Below are 23,134 nucleotides of genomic sequence, written 5' to 3'. Positions count from 1 at the left end.
CACAACTGGATGTGGCAGGACTGCACAGCTTTGATCTGATCCGTTGGTTGTGGGGTTGCTTAGCTCTGTCTATAGCATGCTGCTTCCGCTGTTTAGCATACATGTAGTCCTGTGTTGTAGCTTCACCAGGTTGGCAACTCATTTTTAGCTACGCCTGGTGCTGCTTCTGGCATGCTCTTCTACACTCCTCATTGAACCAGGGTTGATCCCCTGGCTTGATGGTAATGGTACAGTGAGGGACATACCAGGCCATGTGGTTACAGATTGTGGTAGAATACAATTCTGCTGCTGCTGCTGATGGCCCACAGCACCTCACGGATGCCCAATTTTGAGCTGCTTTTTGAGTTTGCACTGCTTTTTTTATTAAGTGGCTTCTGCTGGATTTGTTATATTTATTGCTGAACTGATGATTAAATAGATTGTACTACAAAGATTTACAAGTTGTCTGGATGGTAGAACCACGTTTACACCATGACAGTACCGGTGATTCCCATCACAGAGGTCTCGCAAGAGTCAGTGACAATGGAGAATATAAAATCACAATACCAGCTTCTGCTCAGCCGCATGCAGCAGAGACACAGTTTTATTCCTTGGAAATGTGCTGAGCTGGTAGTTTTGGAGATTTAGACTTTTTAAAAAACTAAAATGAATTGTTTCTCAATTTGAAACATTCTATTTACTGTACTGAGTCTTTTTTGAATAGGTTTAAGTACAGCAGAGGCACAGCACAGACTATAAAAGGCAAGAATGTCACACATGGAAGTAACTTAGGTAAAAGTACCTAAGAAACCAGATCCCAGCATAAAACTACTTAGCAAACTGCCTGGGCTGCACAATACCACAGTACTTTGCATCAACACAGAGTACTATAGACAAGTGGGAACATCCTCATGCTTCCGTTGCAATTACCAGCATCGAACACATCACTATGGGAAAGCACACAGCAGAGGGGCCAAGCACTTCCTCACAGAGGAAGGAGGTTGAAAAAAAAAATCAGACATTATTGGTCTGTTTTGCCACACTTCCAAGTAGATGGCTCAGAAGAGCACTGGGGGAGGCCTGGGAGCAAGTTTCCCACCCACCCACTCAGCTAGAGTTGGCCTGTGAGTCAAAGAAGATATTAAAAGGATTTAAACTCTGGTCAGCTTTTAACTGTCGAATAAAACAACTACAGAATCTTAAATTTAACAGAACAAATTACAAAGAGCAAAAATAAAACTAACAGTGATGTGGTTATATTGTAGGTCCTGGTATTTGTGCTTGATTAACTCGGTCTCATTAATATCCAAATTACCAATAAAAAGAAAATACCATTGCATTATGTTTGGTCTGGTGGGAAAACTGCATAAAAAGTAGCTAACATTTACATCAACAATCTTAAAACATCATAATTCAATGTCAAAGTTTCAGCCAAAACTGCAGTAGCAAAGGAGAACTAAAATTGTTCATTTTTTCAGTGATTTGTGGTTTTTCTGATAATTGTAAGAAAAACTCAGAACCGATACTCAGAAGTAAAAGGGTTTGTGGAGTTAAACTGATTCTCTCCATTTCATCAGGAGACTGCTTAGACTCGTCAACTTAATTGCATGAAAGGTTCAACATTATGGAAATTTAAATAAACTGAACGTTAAGATCAGCAACCTTGTATCACAGCATGCACTATTTAGTCAGATGCTTTAAAATACCGGCAGTGCTAAATGGAAAACACAAGGGCAGCCCTTTTTTTCCTGGTCTGAATGGCTCAACCACTCACTTAAATAGAACTCTCTGATAGCGCAGAAGAGTTTAAGTACCAATTGCATTGTGGCAATTTTAAAAATGGAAAATTATTTTCTGGAGGTGGGGTGGTGTATAATCTGAGGGCCGTGCTCCTCCAGAAAACTTTTATTTTTCACAACTTGATCGACCAGCAGGATGGACGTTCCTAAAATCTTTCCGAAGCCAACAAACAGGCAGTCACACCTGTCAGCCTGGTATAGCGACTAAGATCAGAGAGTTGGTGCATTTTCCATCCATTTGAGTTACACACATGAATATTTCATGTTGCGTTTACTTCATGATGTGCAAAAACACATTATACAATTCACACACAAAATCAGCTCCCTCATCGCTGAGCGAGTTTCTTCAGCGATTAGTTGATGCATAGACCAGAAGGGCTGGCCAACTCAACAGCCCACACCCAACCCTAGAAGCCAGCTAGCTACCACCAGTAACCAGAAGTCACTAATTCACAAGTAGCAGGCAGCCACAAGAAGCCAGCCATTCAACCTGCAGCCACCAGCAGCAGAAGCATGGGGCGAGGCTGTGGTTACCCCAAGTTATGGGAGCAAATGCAGTGGGGTCATAAGGAAAGTCAACAGGGGCAGGAAAAGAATTAGCCAGCACGAGAGACAGTGGCAGAATCAGCAGCACGCCGTACACTAGCTTCAGATTCTTCTGCTGCCTTTCCTGCTAGTTCTACCGCTGTTGATGCTGCTGCTTCTGCAGCATGGGAGAAATTCTGTCAGATAGGTGATTGAGGCAAGCACAAGCTGGTGGTCACAGCAACCAAAAAGTGAACATATAGTTGCCTCCAAAAATTTATAGCGGGTATATAGTGTACACCTACACATGTGTTTGACTATACCCTTGAAGGTTGGTTGAGTAAGTGTTTATTTGCGTAGATTGAAAAAGAAAGGCGGCAGAACAGGACAGGAGTCTGGACCTTCTTATACCGCCTTTATGCTACAGAGCTACTTCGGATAAGCGACTCTGATCATTCAAAGTTTCTTCTTCCTGTTCATAAAGGTGTTCTCTCTTTATAGTGTGGCGTGTCTTCAAAAATAGGAGAGAAAACAAGATAACCGCTCAAACGAACCCCACCCACTCCTTTTACAAGTAAGTTTTTTTTTAATGGGATTTAGCTGCATCACAGTTTCCCATAATGGGAGTACACAAAAGTCCTTGAAAGAGATAGTTGTACATTTCACCCAAACTGAATTAGTTTTATAGCTGTTGCTCTCATTCGTCCCTCTTCCCAGCAGTGTTCCTTTCTAAAATGAGTGTTACCTCTGACTTTCTCAGTATCCATTTATCCCCCAACTCTTGTCTTGTTTGCTCACTCTCCATTCCTGTATTTTCTCTACTCCCACTCCTAATCTCTGCTCTCTCCTAACTTACATTAATTTTTGTTTACTGAAGCAGCGTGGTTTTCATGAAAGTATTTGTTGTTGTTAGCAAATGCATAACCAAAGTATTGAAACGCAGCATATCACTTGTACTTGAAATCACGATGACAAAAATAACTTGTGTCCCTTCTCCTTCCCCAAACATAAAATTTGCTGAAGCACTTTCACAAAGTTAGGGCCCCTTTTAAAGAGCCTCACAGTTTGTACAAACTAAACCTGAAAGAAACAACCTGCGAGATAAATCCTGTCCCGTGACACAGAATTACAGTCAACAGTAACTCCCTGACCTCGGTTAAAGAACTCTGCCAAAGTCAAAGTGTTTCCAAAACAAAGACATCAACAGAACAGCAACTTCCTGCCCTCTATAGGAAAGACTCATCCTAGCCAGCTGCACAAACGTAACATGGTAGTCCCACGATACATTGTCTCTGTAACAGACTTTTGTAGTGGGAGTTTGAGAAATCTATTTTTGTTCAATTAATCTACAACTGTAAATTAGAATGCTTCATTAATATGTTTATTCATAAAGACAGTTTTCTCACACATTTAAAATGCTGATAACTTTTGCCCCCACACCCCTGTTTCACAGCTTTTCACCTTTGCACAAGCAAAGCATAAACAAAATCATTTTGAAGTGTCAGTGTCCAAGGTCAATTATCCTGTAGGCAACAGACAGACTCACGTGAGCATGGTTGTAAAAGGTTTCTAAACAGACGTTTCTCATAACAAAACAGATTGTTATCGTGTTCTAACACATCACTTTAACCCATCATTTCTTTCATCACAACACCTGTTCGGCTCTACTCATTGAAAAGGCTTAACGTCCACAGCACAGCTAAGTTTCAACCTTTGTAGAGAGCAGCAAAACATTTGGTAGAAAGTAAACTTGACTTCACGAGAAAACTGACAGTACTCTTAATTCAAATTATATAAGAACTTCAATTTTATTTAAGCACTAAACTAACCATTTTGCTGTGTTATTTATGTTGCTTAAATCAAATGATAGGATAATTTAAAAAATGTTACTCTACTACTGATAATTCAGTCAATTTTTGCACTATTTTTTTTATATGGAAGAGACAGACTATTTCTTTAGCTAGTTACCCCACTTTCCTTCTTTATCAGCCACTTTCTTTTCCCCCCTTCCCCTCTCCTGAACTAGTTGACTCATTGCTTGGGTATGACTGCATGGGCACTAGTTACAGGCACTCTGATACATTCTACCAAGGGACCATTCTTTATGGGTGACCCCAGATAGCATCAGTGGGCTATTCGTCTGTTAGATGGGAGGAAAATCACAGCCAAGCCCAGTTCCACCCAGACCTATCATCCGTACCCGTGCTTTCCAGCAAATGGTGTTAGATAACAATCAGGAATGGGACCCCAGACAAATTTTTGAGCATTAAGGCTGATCGTAACTCCATTACTGCTACTCTGCTGAGATTGACCAACTTGCTACTGATCACTTTGATCACTTTGCCTGTATGGACGACAAGTAAAGAGGGAAAGCATGCTTAACTGTGATGCCTTCCACAGTGAAATAGCCTACCAACATTCATCACCAGTGCTCATACATGAAGACCGGCTACTTAGGAGAAATACCAGGGGTGGACGGTACCTGCGGAGCCATGCTCCAGCAAGCCTTCCTTGGAGAGAAGAAAATTAGGGGCAAGAGAAAGCAGAGACACTCAAACAAAGGAAATCTGCATCTACTGGGAACTGGAACGAGACCCAACTCATTTCACTTAGGACTCTTCGTCTTTACCAAACAAATAACAATTTCCCATCATCATTTGGAGCTGAATTAAGCTGCCAGGTGAAAGAAGTGTCTGAATATGTTGTGCCATCTAGTCTTTCATCAAATAGATTTTTAAACATCTGTGGACGAGTGGGAGACTAAAACCCACTAGGGATCCCGCTCTTGATCACTAACGAGTGACCCCCCTGCCTGAAAGTGCATGTGCATGGACAGTGAGTGCAGGGCATGAATGCGATCAACTGCAATACCCTTGCCCCCATAGTCGAACAGACTGCTAAAAATCATTGCCTGTGCTCATATTCAAAGAATGGCCACCTGGGTGAGCCAGCACAAGATTAGGCTCAGCATGAGTTAGCATCCTCCAGAGAGAAGCTTAAAAAGCGAAGAGGGAAAATATACATTTTGAAATTAAAGATTATAAACGGGACACTTATTCAAGGTGTTTTGAGTCCAGATCTTAATGGGGAAAGGTCAGTTTAATAAAACATTGTCCTAGTTCTGATGAAAGGTCATCGACCTGAAACGTTAATTGTTTCTCTCCCCACAGATACTGTCTGGCCTGCTGAGTGTTTCCAGCATTTTCTGTTTTTATTTCGGATTTCCAGCATCTCTAGTATTTTGCTTTTGCTTTATTGTCCCCCCAGCCCACTGTGTACTTAATATAATTTTAAAACTTAGCTGTTGTTAAAAACACATGCTATGTATTTTGGTCTGCTACTATTCCTTGTTCTCACCAACTAATTAATTAAGCCAAAAAAATGGTTTACGCTCTATTAGCCAGTTATAATAATAGCATCAGTCATTACCTGTTGCATCTGAATGCATGAATTCCAATCCAGCCCAAGGCAAAATCTAATTTCACTAATGAATCCTGATAGTTATAAGCAATTGCAAAAAATAGGAATGACTGGCTAGTCCAAGCTTTTTTTTTGAGGGGGCAGGTTAACAAACCACTCTGGCAATCCAGTATTGCCATAGGCTTCTCCCATACAGTAGCTCATCTTGAAGTGTTACAGAACTACTAATTGCAAGACAGTTAAATGTTAACAGACCTTTTCAAAACATAATAAAAGTAAGATGGAGGGATTTTATTTTGAAGTATTATCAGCCAATAGACCTGTATAAATACTTAGTGATAAAGAAAAAACAGGAAAGCTAGAATGTTCTAAGGACGGTCTCCTCAAACATTAACCAATCTTACTCTTTCAGATGCCTACTGACCTACTTTACATTTTCACCATTTTCTGTTTTTATTGCAAATATTTACTGTTTTTAATATGTGCCAGTGTATTTCTTATCCAGTATCTGGCAGTAAAGACCTAATACACTTACGATCATACCCCAAAGTGAAAATGAGAAACAGTCCTGCAAAGTCAGTGCCCAAACTCACTGATCCCATTATGGGATGTGGCTGAAAATTGTGCTTCTCCACTGGAGGGGGTGTGGAAAACAGTCATCCACACCATTGAAAGCCACTCATAAAGCTCTTGAAACTCATACTAAGATACAGTTCTATGGGCTCTCGCAGCCCTTCAGCCACTCACCCAAATGATCATTCTTTGTGAATTAGACAATGTCCGTAGACTATTCAACCATGGGGTTCTGGGCCATGCCAAGCCTGTCCTCACCAGACAGTCACACAAATGCACTTTCAAGCAGTAGGCACTTGATAGCATCTTACTTCTGCTTTCTATGTTAATTTTCCTCCCCCCCACCCCCCCCACCATCCTCCACTCCCTAATAAACCACTGCAACTACCATCCCAGTTAACATCAGGCAACTCAACATAGACTAGGAATTGAATTTGGATCTTCTGGGCTGTATGGCTCAGTTGCACAGTAGTTTTTCAACTAAACAATAGGGAGAGGTCCTCAAAGAGTTCCTACAAGCAGCATTCACATTGATCTATTAGTGAGGGACAATGTGTGGCACAGGGAGATCTAAAGGAGTAGACAGGGTTAAAGGGGAGTAAAAATGAGAAACAGTTCAGAAATGATTGTCCTTTGGAACAGGGGTCCAGCGGTCTTGCACTGGGGACCCCAGTTTTGCCAGTACCTCCTGGGTGTACACTGTCCCTGTAATGTTACCAATTTGATATTCATATCAACGAGCATGACCCATAAAATGAAAGCAATTTCTCCCAATATGCTTACTTGTGATATACTGTCTGAAACATTGTCAATGTTGAGTGCGAAGATAGCATCTCTGGCTCCTACAAACAGTAGGTTATGTTCCTCACTGAGTAGCAATGTTGAATAATTGGAGATTCCTTGTTCAGCGAATGTTTTCAAGTTTGCATCTATAAGAAGTAGCAAGATAAAGTTATGGATGGCTGTCAAAAATATTAAACGGTAAGATTTAAGGAAGGCTTTATCTTAACATGTTGAAGGTTGGAATTAAAAATTAAGATATACACTGTATCAAAGTTAGAATTATGCCAATAATTATACAGGCAACTTAAATTATGATGTCACCAATAATAATCAAGATTATATTGAAAATGCAAAAAATGACACTGACATGGAGAACAGACACAGTGGAACCTTGAATATCAGTGATGGATTGAGATATTCAACATTTCTATCTTCATGGAATTGAGTAGCACCAGCGAAACCAAATTCCCCAAAGATTGAATAGTCTGCTGACATTCAAATGAAGAAGAATGGCTGCTTGAGCAAGATATTGGAGGAGTGTGGGCTGTAATCCTAGCATAAGTCAGTGCGCTCTCAAGGAGAGAGAAAATTGGAGGAAAAAAAGCAGCTTTTAACATGGAGCATAGAATTCCACTTAGGGTACAGTAGTGTACTAGTTATGGTACTGGTCCAGCAAACCAGAGCCATGAGTTCAAAACTCACCATGGCAAATACTGAAATTAAATTCAATAAATCTAGCACTTGAAAAAAAGACTACGAAAGCCGCTGGATTGTCGTGAAAACCCAAATGGCCCTTCAGGAAAGAGAACCTGCCACCTCTTCCCCATCTGCCCTACAAGTGACTCCAGTCCCACACTACACTGCTGATTTTCAATGGCCTCCAAAGTGCCCAGCAAGCAGATTGTTTCAAGGGGAAAGCCAACCACTGCCTTCTCAGGGCAATTAGAGACGGGCAAAAAATGCAGCTGTGGTAGCATCACCCAGATCCTAAAAACAAATGAAAAACAAATTAGTGGAAACAGAACAACCTAGATTATTAAAACATACCACTGGTCTATTTATTTTTTGAGGGCAGGGAAAACTGGAAGTAACTGCTTCTCTATTTTCCACAAAAGTAGAATTTATGATAAAAGTACCCGGCTTCTTACCTTCATAATTCACAGTTTTTCTTGGTGTACAATCCAGTGTGTTGGCTTGTGAATACAGTGGAAATCTGATCAGCAGATTATAAAATAGGAACAGGGCAGCTTTATGCACTTTTGACAAGCACATTTTCAGTGTCTATGTTTGGATGTTTAAAGCTTTGGAGTATTTCAGAACCTCTTCAATAAGCTTCAGGAACCACTTTGCTGAAGGGAGTGTCGTTCTGCAGGGCCAGGATCCACGACTGTCACCAACATGGTGCCAAATTTTAAATGTCATCCCAGATAAAAGGCACTTGTTGTAAAGAATATGCTCAAGCGAGAGACAATCTCCTGGGTTGTATCTTCAAACACAGGTTTACAGAATCCGCCATGAAGTATTAACCTGAAATGGAACCGTTGCAGTTCAGTATCTTTGCCCAAATGACCATTCTTCAGTGCAACGACTTTCACTAAATAAATAAACCTGCAATTAATTTAAAACATTTCAGCTTTACAGCAGCCTTTTTGCAATGGATATTAGTTCTTTGACAAACCCAAAGTAGTCATTGTAAACGTTTTTGTATTCGGTCCTATTTGTATGCAGGGAAATCCAAAACCAATGAAAACTTTGCCCAGCCTCTCTACTTCTGCTTATCAAACATAGTGTGGAGATGCCGGTGATGGACTGGGGTTGATAAATGTAAACAATCTTACAACACCAAGTTATAGTCCAACAATTTTATTTTAAAATCACAAGCTTTCGGAGGCTTCCTCCTTCGTCAGGTGAAAGTCTGGGAATCCTCGAACGTTTCGCATTTATATTCAGAGAACAATACCTGGTGATTACAGATAATCTTTCCAACTGCCCGCTGTCAAGGCAATCAATCAAAGTGTTCAGACAGAGAGGTGTTACCTACAAGACCACCAGACGGCCAGAACACAAAACAGAGAGAGAGAGGGAGAAACATCCGGAAGGGAGAGAAAGACAGAAAATGACCCGTTGAATTAAAAACAGATAACTTATATTCGCTGGTGGGGTTACGTGTAGCGTGACATGAACCCAAGATCCCGGTTGAGGCCGTCCTCATGGGTGCGGAACTTGGCTATCAATTTCTGCTCGCCGATTTTGCGTTGTCGTGTGTCTCGAAGGCCGCCTTGGAGTATGCTTACCCGAAGATCGGTGGCTGAATTTCCTTGACTGCTGAAGTGTTCCCCGACTGGGAGGGAACCCTCCTGTCTGGCGATTGTTGCACGGTGTCCGTTCATCCGTTGTCGCAGCGTCTGCATGGTCTCGCCAATGTACCATGCTCCGGGGCATCCTTTCCTGCAGCGTATGAGGTAGACAACGTTGGCCGAGTCACAGGAGTGTGAACCATGTACCTGGTGGGTGGTGTCCTCTCGTGTGATGGTGGTATCAGTGTCGATGATCTGGCATGTCTTGCAGAGGTTGCCGTGGCAGGGTTGTGCGGTGTCGTGGACGCTGTTCTGAAAGCTGGGTAATTTGCTGCGAACGATGGTCTGTTTGAGGTTGGGTGGCTGTTTAAAGGCGAGTAGTGGAGGTGTGGGGATGGCCTTAGCGAGGTGTTCGTCGTCATCGATGACATGTTGAAGGCTGCGGAGAACATGGCGTAGTTTCTTCGCTCCGGGGAAGTAATGCATGACAAAGGGTACTCTGTTGGTTGCGTCCCGTGTTAGTCTTCTGAGGAGGTCTATGCGATTTTTCGCTGTGGCCCGTCGGAACTGTCGATCGACGAGTCGAGCGTCATATCCCGTTCTTACGAGGGCGTCTGTAGGTGTCTGTAGGTGTCCATCGCGTTCCTCCTCGTCTGAGCAGATCCTGTGTATTCGCAGGGCCTGTCCATAGGGGATGGCCTCTTTGACGTGGTTAGGGTGGAAGCTGGAAAAGTGGAGCATCGTGAGGTTGTCCATGGGCTTGTGGTAGAGTGAGGTGCTGAGGTGCCCGTCTTTGATGGAGATTTGTGTGTCCAAGAAAGAAACCGATTCTGAGGAGTAGTCCATGGTGAGCTTGATGGTGGGATGGAACTTGTTGATGTTATCGTGTAGTCTCTTTAGTGATTCTTCGCCGTGTGTCCATAGAAAGAAAATGTCGTCGATGTATCTGGTGTATAGCGTTGGTTGGAGGTCCTGTGCAGTGAAGAAGTCCTGCTCGAACTTGTGCATGAAAATGTTGGCGTATTGGGGTGCGAATTTGGTCCCCATGGCTGTTCCGTGTGTTTGGGTAAAGAACTGGAAGAATCGAAGAAGAAAGAGTCAAACTGGACTCCTCCGGAGGGTCGCTGCACTAAGCTTGACATGTATGCTCAAGCGGTCAGGAAATGAGTCAATGCCAGATTCATCAGCCGCACTCACAAGACAGTCCAGAATGTCACCCGAGCACAACGCAACGCCACCAACGCTCTCAAGACCAACCGCAACATAGTCATCAAACCAGCGGACAAAGGAGGAGCCATCGTCATACAGAACAGAACGGACTATTGCAAAGAAGCATACCGACAACTGGACAACCAGGAACACTACAGACGGTTACCCGCAGATCCGACCAAAGAACACACCCACCAGCTCAACAAACTGATCAAGACCTTCGATCCAGACCTTCAAAGCATCCTACGCGCTCTCATCCCACGTACTCCCCGCGTGGGAGACTTCTACTGCCTCCCAAAGATACACAAAGCCAACACACCCGGACGTCCTATCGTATCAGGCAACGGAACCCTGTGTGAGAACCTCTCTGGATACATCGAGGGCATCCTGAAACCCATCGTACAGGGAACCCCCAGCTTCTGTCGCGACACTACAGACTTCCTACAAAAACTCAGTACCCACGGACCAGTTGAACCAGGAACACTTCTCACCACGATGGATGTCTCGGCACTCTACACCAGTATCCCCCACGATGATGGCATCGCTGCGACAGCATCAATACTCAACACCAACAACAGCCAATCTCCAGACGCCATCCTACAACTCATCCGCTTCATCCTGGATCACAATGTCTTCACCTTCGATAACCAGTTCTTTACCCAAACACACGGAACAGCCATGGGGACCAAATTCGCACCCCAATACGCCAACATTTTCATGCACAAGTTCGAGCTGGACTTCTTCACTGCACAGGACCTCCAACCAACGCTATACACCAGATACATCGACGACATTTTCTTTCTATGGACCCACGGCGAAGAATCACTAAAGAGACTACACGATAACATCAACAAGTTCCATCCCACCATCAAGCTCACCATGGACTACTCCTCAGAATCGGTTTCTTTCTTGGACACACAAATCTCCATCAAAGACGGGCACCTCAGCACCTCACTCTACCGCAAGCCCACGGACAACCTCACGATGCTCCACTTTTCCAGCTTCCACCCTAACCACGTCAAAGAGGCCATCCCCTATGGACAGGCCCTGCGAATACACAGGATCTGCTCAGACGAGGAGGAACGCGATGGACACCTACAGACACCTACAGACGCCCTCGTAAGAACGGGATATGACGCTCGACTCGTCGATCGACAGTTCCGACGGGCCACAGCGAAAAATCACATAGACCTCCTCAGAAGACTAACACGGGACGCAACCAACAGAGTACCCTTCGTCATCCAGTACTTCCCCGGAGCGGAGAAACTACGCCATGTTCTCCGCAGCCTTCAACATGTCATCGATGACGACGAACACCTCGCTAAGGCCATCCCCACAACTCCACTACTCGCCTTTAAACAGCCACCCAACCTCAAACAGACCATCGTTCGCAGCAAATTACCCAGCTTTCAGAACAGCGTCCACGACACCGCACAACCCTGCCACGGCAACCTCTGCAAGACATGCCAGATCATCGACACTGATACCACCATCACACGAGAGGACACCTCCCACCAGGTACATGGTTCATACTCCTGTGACTCGGCCAACGTTGTCTACCTCATACGTTGCAGGAAAGGATGCCCCGGAGCATGGTACATTTGCGAGACCATGCAGACGCTGCGACAACAGATGAACGGACACCGCGCAACAATCGCCAGACAGGAGGGTTCCCTCCCAGTCGGGGAACACTTCAGCAGTCAAGGAAATTCAGCCACCGATCTTCGGGTAAGCATACTCCAAGGCGGCCTTCGAGACACACGACAACGCAAAATCGGCGAGCAGAAATTGATAGCCAAGTTCCGCACCCATGAGGACGGCCTCAACCGGGATCTTGGGTTCATGTCACGCTACACGTAACCCCACCAGCGAATATAAGTTATCTGTTTTTAATTCAACGGGTCATTTTCTGTCTTTCTCTCCCTTCCGGATGTTTCTCCCTCTCTCTCTCTCGCTTTTGTGTTCTGGCCGTTTGTATATTCAGTGGTCTTGTAGGCAACACCTCTCTGTCTGAACACTTTGATTGCCTTGACAACGGGCAGTTGGAAAGATTATCTGTAATCACCAGGTATTGTTCTCTGAATATAAATGCGAAACGTTCGAGGATTCCCAGACATTCACCTGACGAAGGAGGAAGCCTCCGAAAGCTTGTGATTTTAAAATAAAATTGTTGGACTATAACTTGGTATTGTAAGATTGTTTACATTTATCAAACATAGCAAAGACGAGCTACTGTTGTCTTCACTGAGAATCTGTCCCACATTGTTGCTGCACTGGCATTTCAAGATGCCAAAAAAATCATGATAATTTCTGTATGACATGCAGCAAAAGGTTATCTGTATTCACTGTTTCGAAACACCCAAAACAGAACAGACACTGAACAGATCCCTCCACTTATCCCATATGTAGGTACTTTGCAAAAGGAGTATGTTTTGCTTCTCGTGTGCAGATTAGTACAATTTAACTACCTTCTAAAGGCTGAAATAATCTTCTAAGTGTATTTCTTTCAGCTCTGAAATTTCAAATATTTGCCTTTATTTTCAGAGAACTATTACAACTAAAAGACAATCTGAAACTACCCTACCAGATTTTTGATTCTGGCTATTTACTGACTACAAGCCTTGAACACTTTGGAGGTGGAATGATCCAATACATAAACAGAGAGAGATGATCTATTACAAAGTTCTTCCTTGTGCATTAGTGTGCATGCATTGATGCATTTTTAGGTGAACTGCACTTAAGTTCAACATTGCCTTTGCTAAGGTTTTTATATTATAAAATAAACTCATCTAATTCCTGCCGCATGGCTAGTGGCTTATAGCTTGACAGCCCACATGTGACTTCAGGGTCTCCTCTTCATCTCACACCTCCCACCACTTCCCATCAAATACTTATGCCACATCACAGAATTAGAACAAACACTAGGGGAAGGTGGGAAGGAGAAGGAAAAAAAGCAATGGCCTACATTCATATTTTGTTTTCTACCTGAAACTTTTCCTGTGATACCTTCAAAGCTGAATGTGGCAATATTCTGTATTTACTTTATTAACATTATATAGATTGATAGCATGCAGTTTTGGTCACTACCTCAAAAAGAAGAGATGCAAGAGAGGAGTGATTAGGAAGATTCCAGACCTTCAGGCACTAATTTATGAAGAAAGACTTGAGTGTCTAAAGTTACTTTGCTGGAGAAATTAGAGAGCGATAATACAGGTCATTAAGATAATTAAAAGGTTAAGTGAGGTTGAAGCAAACAAGCTATTTATCTTGGACAATGAACATAGGACAGGAAGGCACAAATCTTGAGCAAGGTTACAGATAGAATCATAGAATGGATACAACACAGAAGGAGGCCATTTGGCCCTTCGAGCCCGTGCTGGCTCTCTGCAAGAGCAATCCAGCCAGTCCCACTCCCCTGCCCGTTCCCCGTAGCCCTGTAAATTTTGTTCCTTCAAGTACTTATCCAATTCCCTTTGAAAGCCACAATTGAATCCACCTCCACTATCCTTTCAGGCAGTGCATTCCAGATCATAACCACTCGCTGCGTAAAAAAGTTTTTCCTCATGTTGCCTTTGGTTCTTTTACCAATTACCTTAAGTCTGTGTCCTCTGGTTCTCGAACCTTCTGCCAAAGCTTCTCTATCTACTGTGTCTAGGCCCCTCATGATTTTGAGCACCTCTATCAAATCTCCTCTCAACCTTCTCTGTTCTAAAGGAGAACAACCCCAGCTTCTCCAGTCTATCCACATAACTGAAGTCCCTCATCCCTAGAACCATTCTAGTAAATCTTTTCTACACCCTCTCTAAGGCCTTCACATCCTTCCTAAAGTGCGGTGCCCAGAATTGGACACAATAATTCAGTTGTGGCCGAACCAGTGTTTTCTAAAGGTTCATCATAACTTCCTTGCTTTTGTACTCTATGCCTCTATTTATAAAGCCTAGGATCCTGTATGCTTTTTTAAACCCCTTTCTCAACCTGCCCTGCCAGCTTCAGCGATTTGTGCACATATACCCCCTTTAGAATTGTACCCTTTAGTTTATTTTGCCTCTCCTCGTTCTTCCTACCAAAATGCATCTCTTTGCACTTCTCTGCACTAAATTTCATCTGCCACGTGTCCACCCATTCCACCAGCCTGTCTCTGTCGTCTTGAAGTCAATCACTATCCTCCTCACTGTTCACTACTCTTCCAAGTCTTGTGTCATCTGCAAATTTTGAAATTGTGCCCTATACGTCCAAGACATTAAAAAATATCAAGAAAAACAGTGGTCCTAGTACCAACCGCTGGGGAACACCACTGTATACCTTTCTCCAGTCCGAAAAACCACCGGTCACCACTACTCTCTGTTTCCTGTCACTTAGCCAATTTCGTATCCACACTGCCACTGATACAAAAAAAATTCACAGATACCCTCACAGGATAGTGGAACTGAATCCCAGAGAAGGTAGTTGATTTGGGATCAAAAAGGAGGTGGATCGATATCTGTTCAGAAACTGGATCAAGGGTTATAGAGATATTTACCAACACTGCTTGTTTTTATTTCCCAGGGCAGGCTGGGCAAGGAAATAATTTTCCCTGGAGTTGCGGATCAACAGATGGTGTGCGAGAAAGTCCACAATAGAATAATTATACATAGATCTTGTGTGGAGTGGTTGAATGCCCCTTTCCCCATTCTGGATTTCTTTATGTTGTCATGAATTTAGATGTATTTCCTAACTAACTTATTTGGACAAAATCAAAAGAAAAAAAGCCCACCAATTCTGTTCAATTGCAAAACTATTAGGTACAGGTCCGTGTATTTATTTTCAAAACCAATCAATCAGTCAACCACAGGCTGTGGGCATGTGGTTGACAACAATTGTGCAAGTAAACAAATGTCACAGACTTTGTGCTGTTGAAATGAAAGAATGGGAGACATATTTTTACTTCTTTCAATGCAAAACATTCAGCTATTCAAACACTTGATTATTGTAGTTAAAAATTACAGTACAATGGCAGGGGAGCAGGAAACAGTGTAAATTACTAACCAAATGCAAAGCAGTTTGTTTACAACTAGTAATGTAACTTCTTAACACACAAACTAATGAAAAAAATGGTATCAAATCTGTGCGCTACCCATCAGTATACAATGGCAGTTCTGAGAAACGTCACCTCGAATGTAAAATTTTAGTACAGCTGCTCATGGCCACAAAGTGGCAACCAAACATCGAATGATGATGTTGACATACTGGCAGGTTTCCAGTGGCCTCGTGGAATGTGGTTATCAAAACCAAGAGAACACAACTCTCTTAGTAGGCAATGTGCTGATGATGACTGGAAGTGTATTCTAAGAAGAATGAATGCTTTCAAAGAAGATGGGGGGTGGGGGAAAGAAAGAGAAAAATAGTGCTAAGGGAAAAAGGAAAATGAAACAATATAACACAATGCAATAATATTTCTGCTGCCAGGTTCCAGATGAAGGTTATGGCACAGTAAATTCATAAGAAATGATTAATGAGAAATATCACTCAAAAATACGAAGCCCCAATGTCTCGGCCCCGAGGCCTATGCTAAATGACTAGGTTCATTTTTAAAAAAAAATCAGTGTTTAACCATCTGGTCACTGAACTAGGTGCATGCTACAGTCCTCTGGAAGAATGCTTTGGGTATGTTCTCCAGAAATAGCACTGCAACAAGAAGCTATAAACACCAATATACTCTTCTTGGTCTTCAGATCATTAATTGAGCAATTGGCTTCTGTTTGTGAAAAGCTGTGGCAGGTCACTGAAGGGAAAGTCAACATGGCATTATGTGACCAACACTTGTACCTTTAATTACAAAAATGCATCCAAATATTGGGATAATCATAATCATGATAAATACAGCAAAACAATCAAGCCGTTTTTAAGTGGCGTCACTGGAATATTTCAATTTTTTAGCACAGGGTTAAAAAAAAAGTTTCTTCTCTTCATCCCCCATCCCCAACCACCAACCACCAACGGTTTAGCTGGTAATTGCACTGTGTGGTGTGATACTGAACCAGAGCGTAGAAAGTTTAATGCTCGACTTGTGCCATTACCTGATCTCGGCCAGAATAAAAGTAGGTATGCTACAGCTGGACAGAACATTGTACTTAGAAATTACAACACGGAAACAGACCGTTCAGCCCAACCAGTCTGTTATTGCTTCTCCTCCGCACAAGCAGTAGTCCTAATCCCATGTTCCTACTCTGTTCCCATATCCTGCTTTCCTTCAACCAGCTATCTAACCTTTTCTTAAATGTTGAAATGATCTCTACTTCAATCACTAACACTGGTAGTGCATTCCATCATTTCACAATCCTAGGTCTAAAAAAAAAGCTTCTCCTGTTCCATCCTAAATCTCTCTCCTTAATCTTATATCTATGTCCCCATGTTCTCGACCCTTCAACCACTGGAAATAGTGTGTTTCTATCTATTTTGCCCTATCTCTTCATAATTTTTTAACACCTCTATCAAATCTTCCTGCAATTTCCTCTTTTCCAATGAGAACAGCCCCAATTTTTCAAGTCATCTTCATATTTGTATCTCCTCATGCCAGGTAGCATTCTAGTGAATCTGTGCTGTATCCCATCTATTGCCTGAACATCCTTCCCATGGTGTGGATTCCAAAACTGCACACAGTAATCCAATTGTGGCCGTATGAAGGTTTTATAGAGATTCACCATTACATCTTGACTTTTAAATTCTGTACCTCATGCCATAAAACTACATTTTCCATTTGCTTTTTTTTTTAATTGCCTAATGAACTTGAAGTGCTGCTTTTAAATGTCTTGTGACGTTGAACTCCCAAATCCCTATCTTCGCCAACATCACACAGCCTTCTTCCATTCAAAAGGAAAAATATTACTTTTTTTAAAAAAATCAAAAATGTACCACTTCACATTTACTGACATTGGATTCCATCTGCTATTTTTTTATACATTCCACCATTTTATCAATATTCCCTTGTAGCTTCCTTTGATCCTCAGAATTATTTACAATGCCTCCTTGGTAACAGTTCCCACCATTGCGCCGACCTCAGCTCCTCTGCTGCTGAAACCTTTATCTGTGCCTTTGTCACCTCTAGAATCGACTGCTTCAATGCTCCCCTTGTTGGGCCTCCCATCCACCACCCTCCAAAATCTCCAACTTGTCCAAAACCCAGCTGCCTGTATCCTGTTCCACAGCAAGTCCCACTTGCCCAATTCTACGTCTGCAACCTTCTCAAGCCTATAGCCCCTCTCCAACATGCTCAGTTCCATTGACTCTAGCCTTGTAAGCATCACCCCCTCCATTGTCCCATTAGTGGTGCAGAGCCTTCAGCCACCTCAGCCTCTCTCTCTGGAATTCCATCCCTAAACCCTTCACCTCTCCATTTCTCTTAAACCTCCTCAAAACCAATCTTTTCAACCAAGCTTTCGACCACCCCACCTCCATTTCCCTTACTTACCTATATTTGTGAAGTGCTTTGGGACTTTAATGTTAAACACCATTTAAATGCAACTGTTGGTTTATATTTCTGGTCAACCCAGATGCATCTTTTGAGCCGCATGTACCCAGCATTATACAATAAAGCAACTTTTCTTAGCTATTCAAAGAGTTCACCTAAAGCATTAAAAAACTTTTCTTTTAAAAATGAAGCCCCATAGAAAATCATCACAGATCAGTTCAAACATGCCCGAGACCGAAGTGGTAAGCAAGTACATGTATGTGGGCGGGGTCTCTGGTCTTGAGGATTGCGAGATTGAAAGTTTCAACTGTCCTGAAAACTATGTCCAGCAACTTTCTCCCTCTTCCCCACCCCCCCCACCCACCCCTCAATGTTATAGATAAAGAGATAACTACGTAGCAAAAGAATATTTAAAAGATCGTTAAAAAATGCACAGCATGATTTCAGCATTCCGTTGAATGTTACCTTGAGGCCATCTATAAAGAGTAAAAACAAAAAAGGAGACATGTGAAAGTTTCATTTACCTTCTAACCAATTTGTTACTGTACCACATTTATACTTTCTTTTGCAATGAATGAACCAAAATGTTAGGGGGATGATTTTTCATTTTAGAAAGCTCAATTTCACAACTAATTTAAGATTCATTTATATGTTTCTCACTTTTGCTTCAGTAATGTTTACTGTTCGTTGCAACACCCAGCGATTCACTGCGCGAAATGCTTTGAGACATTTCATATGATAAGGCGCTATATAAATACAAATATTTTAACACATTTATACCTTTATTTAGTGCATTTTTCCCTTTTATCTTTCCTCTCTTGAAGGCAATGATGTGCGCTGAGGTACAAAATCGAGAAAGTGCCACCAGACTACCAGTACCTTGCCCAAGTGACCATTCTTTGTTCATGAAAGTGGAGATGAAAGCTGTCAGGCTATTTGATCACGGGGCAACATAGTTGCTTCAAAGTTCAATCCTGTCTTCATCCAACATCACACTCATGCATTTTCTAGCAGGGTCAATAGACAGAACTGAGAAGCAGGAAACCTGACCACATTTGGCCAAAGTTGATGACCCCGAGGTCCTCACTACTGCTGCAGCGAGATCAACTAAAAAGTCAACATAAACTAGGAATCAAACCTCAGAACTTTCTGGCCTCTGTGGCTCAATAACACACCCTGCAAATGCATCAAGGGAGTCCCATCCAGTGCATTTTTAAGCTGGCAGTCCTGGCACAAAGTAACATATTCTGTTGTGCATCGCCAATTTTCATCATTCCACCATTGGCGGCCATGCCTTCAGCCGTCCAGGTCCCAAGCTCTGGAATTTCCTCCCTAAACCTCTCCACCTCTCTTGCCTCTTTCTCCTCCTTTAAGACGCTTCTTAAAATCTACCTCTTTGACCAAGCTTTTGGTCACCTGTCCTAATATCTCTTAACCTGGCTTGGATCAAATTTTGTCTGATAAAGCTCCTGTGCCACCCCTTGGGGCCTTTTCTCTACGTTAAAGACGCTATATAAAAATGCAAGTTGTTGTTGCAGCCACACAGTTGTGTTAAAATCAGTGAAAGATGGTTGTCTTGGGGCTTTTTAGATATGGTACAGAAAAAACTCATTATTTGCTTAAAAATTGACCAGACACACCAGGCTATAGTCATCTTCCAACATGTCCCAACCTATGTTTCTGACCTCATCTTGCACTCCACCCAATTGTTACTTTTCCTTTCTCAAACAATCCCCTCAAGCCCCAATACTGGCAGCTGGTCATTTACAGTATGCACACAGTTGGAGAAATAAACTAATGCACATTCCACTTGTGGGCTAATCGGAAGCTGTCCATCTTTATTAAGAAGAATGATTAACTCAGCCCCTGATGTTTACCAGAAGTGGTTTACAGGTCAGGAACCACTGCTGGAACTGCTTTTAAAAATGTTTTTACAGCAGGTTGAATTTAATAATGATGGTGCAATTGCAAATTTTTGAATATATTCAACATTTTCACATCCCCAAGATGTGCCAAAGCACTTTACCTGCGATGGATCACTTTTGAAGTACAGTCACTGTTATGTAGACAAACATGGCAGCAAATTATTGCACACAGCAAGATCCCACAAACAGCAAATGAATGAACAACCAGATAGTCTGTTTTTGATGGTGTTTTAGGGAGGAGTGTTAGCCATGACACCAGGAGAACCCTGCTGTTCTTAGAATGGATGTTTTACATCCAGCTGAGCAGGCAGACAGGCCCTTGACTTAATGTCACCTAGATTATGTACTCAAGTCCATAGTGGGGCGTGAACCCCGAACCTTTTGACTCAGAGAGGAATGTTACCAAATGAGCTCAGCTGGCACTTGATGCCATTATTGATTTGATCGAAGAACCATGGCCTATTCAGATGCCGTCTTTCTTGCTCAAGTGCTGTAATTAAATATGCCACTGCTACACGTCTGCAACCTGTAATTTTATCTCAAGTCTTATTCTTTTCCAGTACTACAAACTTGGTGCATAAAACAGATGTTTGCCAAGCTCTTATTGCATTCCAGTATTAGTCAAAAAAACATCTATCGTTCAAAATAGTACATCAGATTATATAAGTGGGATTTCTGAAATGGGAAAAAGTTTGAACCTTTTTAAAATAAGAGTTAAATTTAACATGCAGGTTGTGAAAAAAATTCTTGACAGAGGATAAATAGAGTAGTGCAGTCAGGGTGATTAATCTTATAATAACCTACTATAAAAAACATGCTTTTGTGTCACCAAACTCAGAACTTTGCTGGCAAAGGTGCCACACAGACGGACTGGTTTAGTTATTAGGATCAGGTGAAATATAAATCAATGTGGAATGAAAGTGTCCCAACTTGTCACACAGTTTGATTCACAAGTGATAAACTGACCAAATGGTACCTAGACTGGTTCTGCAACATCTCAACTTACTAGAACACTAAGAAATTTATGACGGTGGAAATGTGGCATCTGTAATGGCTAATATTTAAAGATCTGAGTCTTGTAAAATAATTTTGAGCAGCAAATCAGAGTTTATTTGCATTTAACTAACATTGTGATTAGGCCCATGCCAGAAGTTACATTAATGAAATACAATGTTTGACAAATACCGTCAACTACTGTACTATGGTAGGGGTCGACAGTACACTTTTGTTTGTCAGAACCACTGATCAATTAGTTTGGATAAAGAATCAAAGAATAAAACAGAGGATATCACAAAACAGTTCCCAATCTGCAGAAATGTACTAACAACAACTCATCAAGTAACCTATACCTCCAGAAGGAGGGCAAAGGTGACAACTGGTAGAAGGAGGAAAAAGAGAATAGAACTGGTACTGCACCATTCCATGGATTAAGATAGCATTAGGTTCCGTATTATACCGCACTTCATTGCCTAACTTCCAAAGCAAAATACCATATGACTTTTAAAATTCTGTACTCATCAAATTTCCACTAATAGGGGAACCAAAAACTAGGGGCCCCAAAAACTAGGGGCCATAAATATAAGATAGTCACTAATAATCCAATAGGGAATTCAGGAGAAACTTCTTTTCCCAGAGAGTGGTTAGAATGTGGAACTCACTACCACATGGAGTAGTTGCGGCAAATAGCATAGATGCATTTAATGGGAATACATGAGGGAGAAAGGAATAGAAGGATATGTTGATGGAGTTGGATGAAGTAGGGAGGGAGGAGGCTCATGTGGAGCATAAACACCAGCATAGACCAATTGGGTCAAATGGCCTGTTTCTGTGCTGTAAATTCTATATATAAACACGAGAGATGTCAGATAAGGCAATTAACACTCTTTCTATCCATCATGAAGCATTCCTAGATCATACAAGCTGAACGCATGGGAAAGTTTCCCTAAACCGCCTCACTAATGTGTCTGAACTCTAACTTCATATGTACTACCCAAACTGTACTACAGTAGCTGACATGGTATTTGTCAAACATTGTATTTCATTAATGTATCTGACCGCTCATGAATTATTCCAGCATCCTGTACGACTACACCCCGGCATCAGTGAACACCTTCAGAAGTGGAGAGAACGATAGGGAAAGACAGAAATATTTTACTTTTCTTCTGAGCCACAATATTGCCAACTGAGAGGGTAGACAGCTTCTTTGGCTTCTGCTACCAGTGGTCACTCACTGACTGCTAGTGGATGTAGAAGTGTCCTCCTGGTACTGTGTCCAAACTGCCTGCATCGATATGGAATGTTATGGTGCAGATCTTGCACTTGTGACACAAGCATCCAAAACTGGCTCAAGGGCTAGCGATTCTCAGGGTGCTATTCCAGTTATAACTTGTGGAGCCATAAAGAGGTTAGCAGGGATCACTAAAAGCTTGGTCAAAGAAATGGTCTTGAGGAAGTTTTTAAAAAGGTAAAAGAGCCGTAGAAGTTTAAGGAGGTTCCACAGAATAGAATCATGATGACTGAAGCCTGTTCCACCGACGGTGGGGAAAGGGAGGAGGGGATGCACAGGAGGCCAGAATAGAGGATCGGAGAATTCAGGAGGAGACTGCAGAGATTCAGTGGGGCAAGGCAATGGAGGTAATAATAAACAAGAACAAGGAATCTGAATTAAATGCAGTGGGAGATGGGCAGCCATTTCAGATGGGGGGGGTGGTGGTGGGGGTGAGGGGCAAGGGGCAAGCAGGACTTAGTCTGGGACAATATCTATGGTAGAGTTTTCTGAACAGTAGCGAGAGGCCAACAAAAAGCCATTAAAGTAGTTTAGTCTGGGAGGTAACAAAGACACGTATAAGGGTTTCAGCAGTGGATTGGCTGAAGCAGGGGTGGCGACAGGCAATGCTGCAGAGATGGAAATAAGCATTGTATTTCATTAATGTATCTGACTGCTCATGAATTATTCCAGCATCCTGTACGACTGCACCCCGGCATCAGTGAACACCTTCAGAAGTGGAGAGAACGATAGGGAAAGACAGAAATATTTTACTTTTCTTCTGAGCCACAATATTGCCAACTGAGAGGGTAGACAGCTTCTTTGGCTTCTGCTACCAGTGGTCACTCACTGACTGCGGAAATGGAAAGGATATGGGTTTAAAGCTCATCTCTGCGTTCAGCCATATGGTT

The 23,134-nt window shown here is 42.3% G+C and overlaps 1 protein-coding gene across 3 annotated transcripts in view; it reads right to left on the bottom strand.

Annotated features, from left to right (window-relative positions):
* Positions 1-23,134, bottom strand: part of LOC137299595 (semaphorin-4E-like) — a 56,848-nt gene that overhangs the window by 23,362 nt on the left and 10,352 nt on the right. For all 3 annotated transcript variants that reach the window (XM_067968452.1, XM_067968454.1, XM_067968453.1), the window contains exons 2-3: positions 8,228-8,606; positions 7,080-7,225 (exon numbers count right to left, since the gene is read on the bottom strand). In XM_067968452.1, coding sequence (XP_067824553.1) covers positions 7,080-7,225; positions 8,228-8,351 — 270 coding nt within the window. In that variant the 5' untranslated portion in view covers positions 8,352-8,606. The remainder of the gene's footprint in view (positions 1-7,079; positions 7,226-8,227; positions 8,607-23,134) is intronic.

The sequence above is a fragment of the Heptranchias perlo genome, chromosome 29 (assembly GCF_035084215.1).
Source record: "Heptranchias perlo isolate sHepPer1 chromosome 29, sHepPer1.hap1, whole genome shotgun sequence".
In the NCBI taxonomy this organism is placed as follows: Eukaryota; Metazoa; Chordata; class Chondrichthyes; order Hexanchiformes; family Hexanchidae; genus Heptranchias; species Heptranchias perlo.
This window is presented reverse-complemented; position numbering and strand designations above follow the sequence as displayed.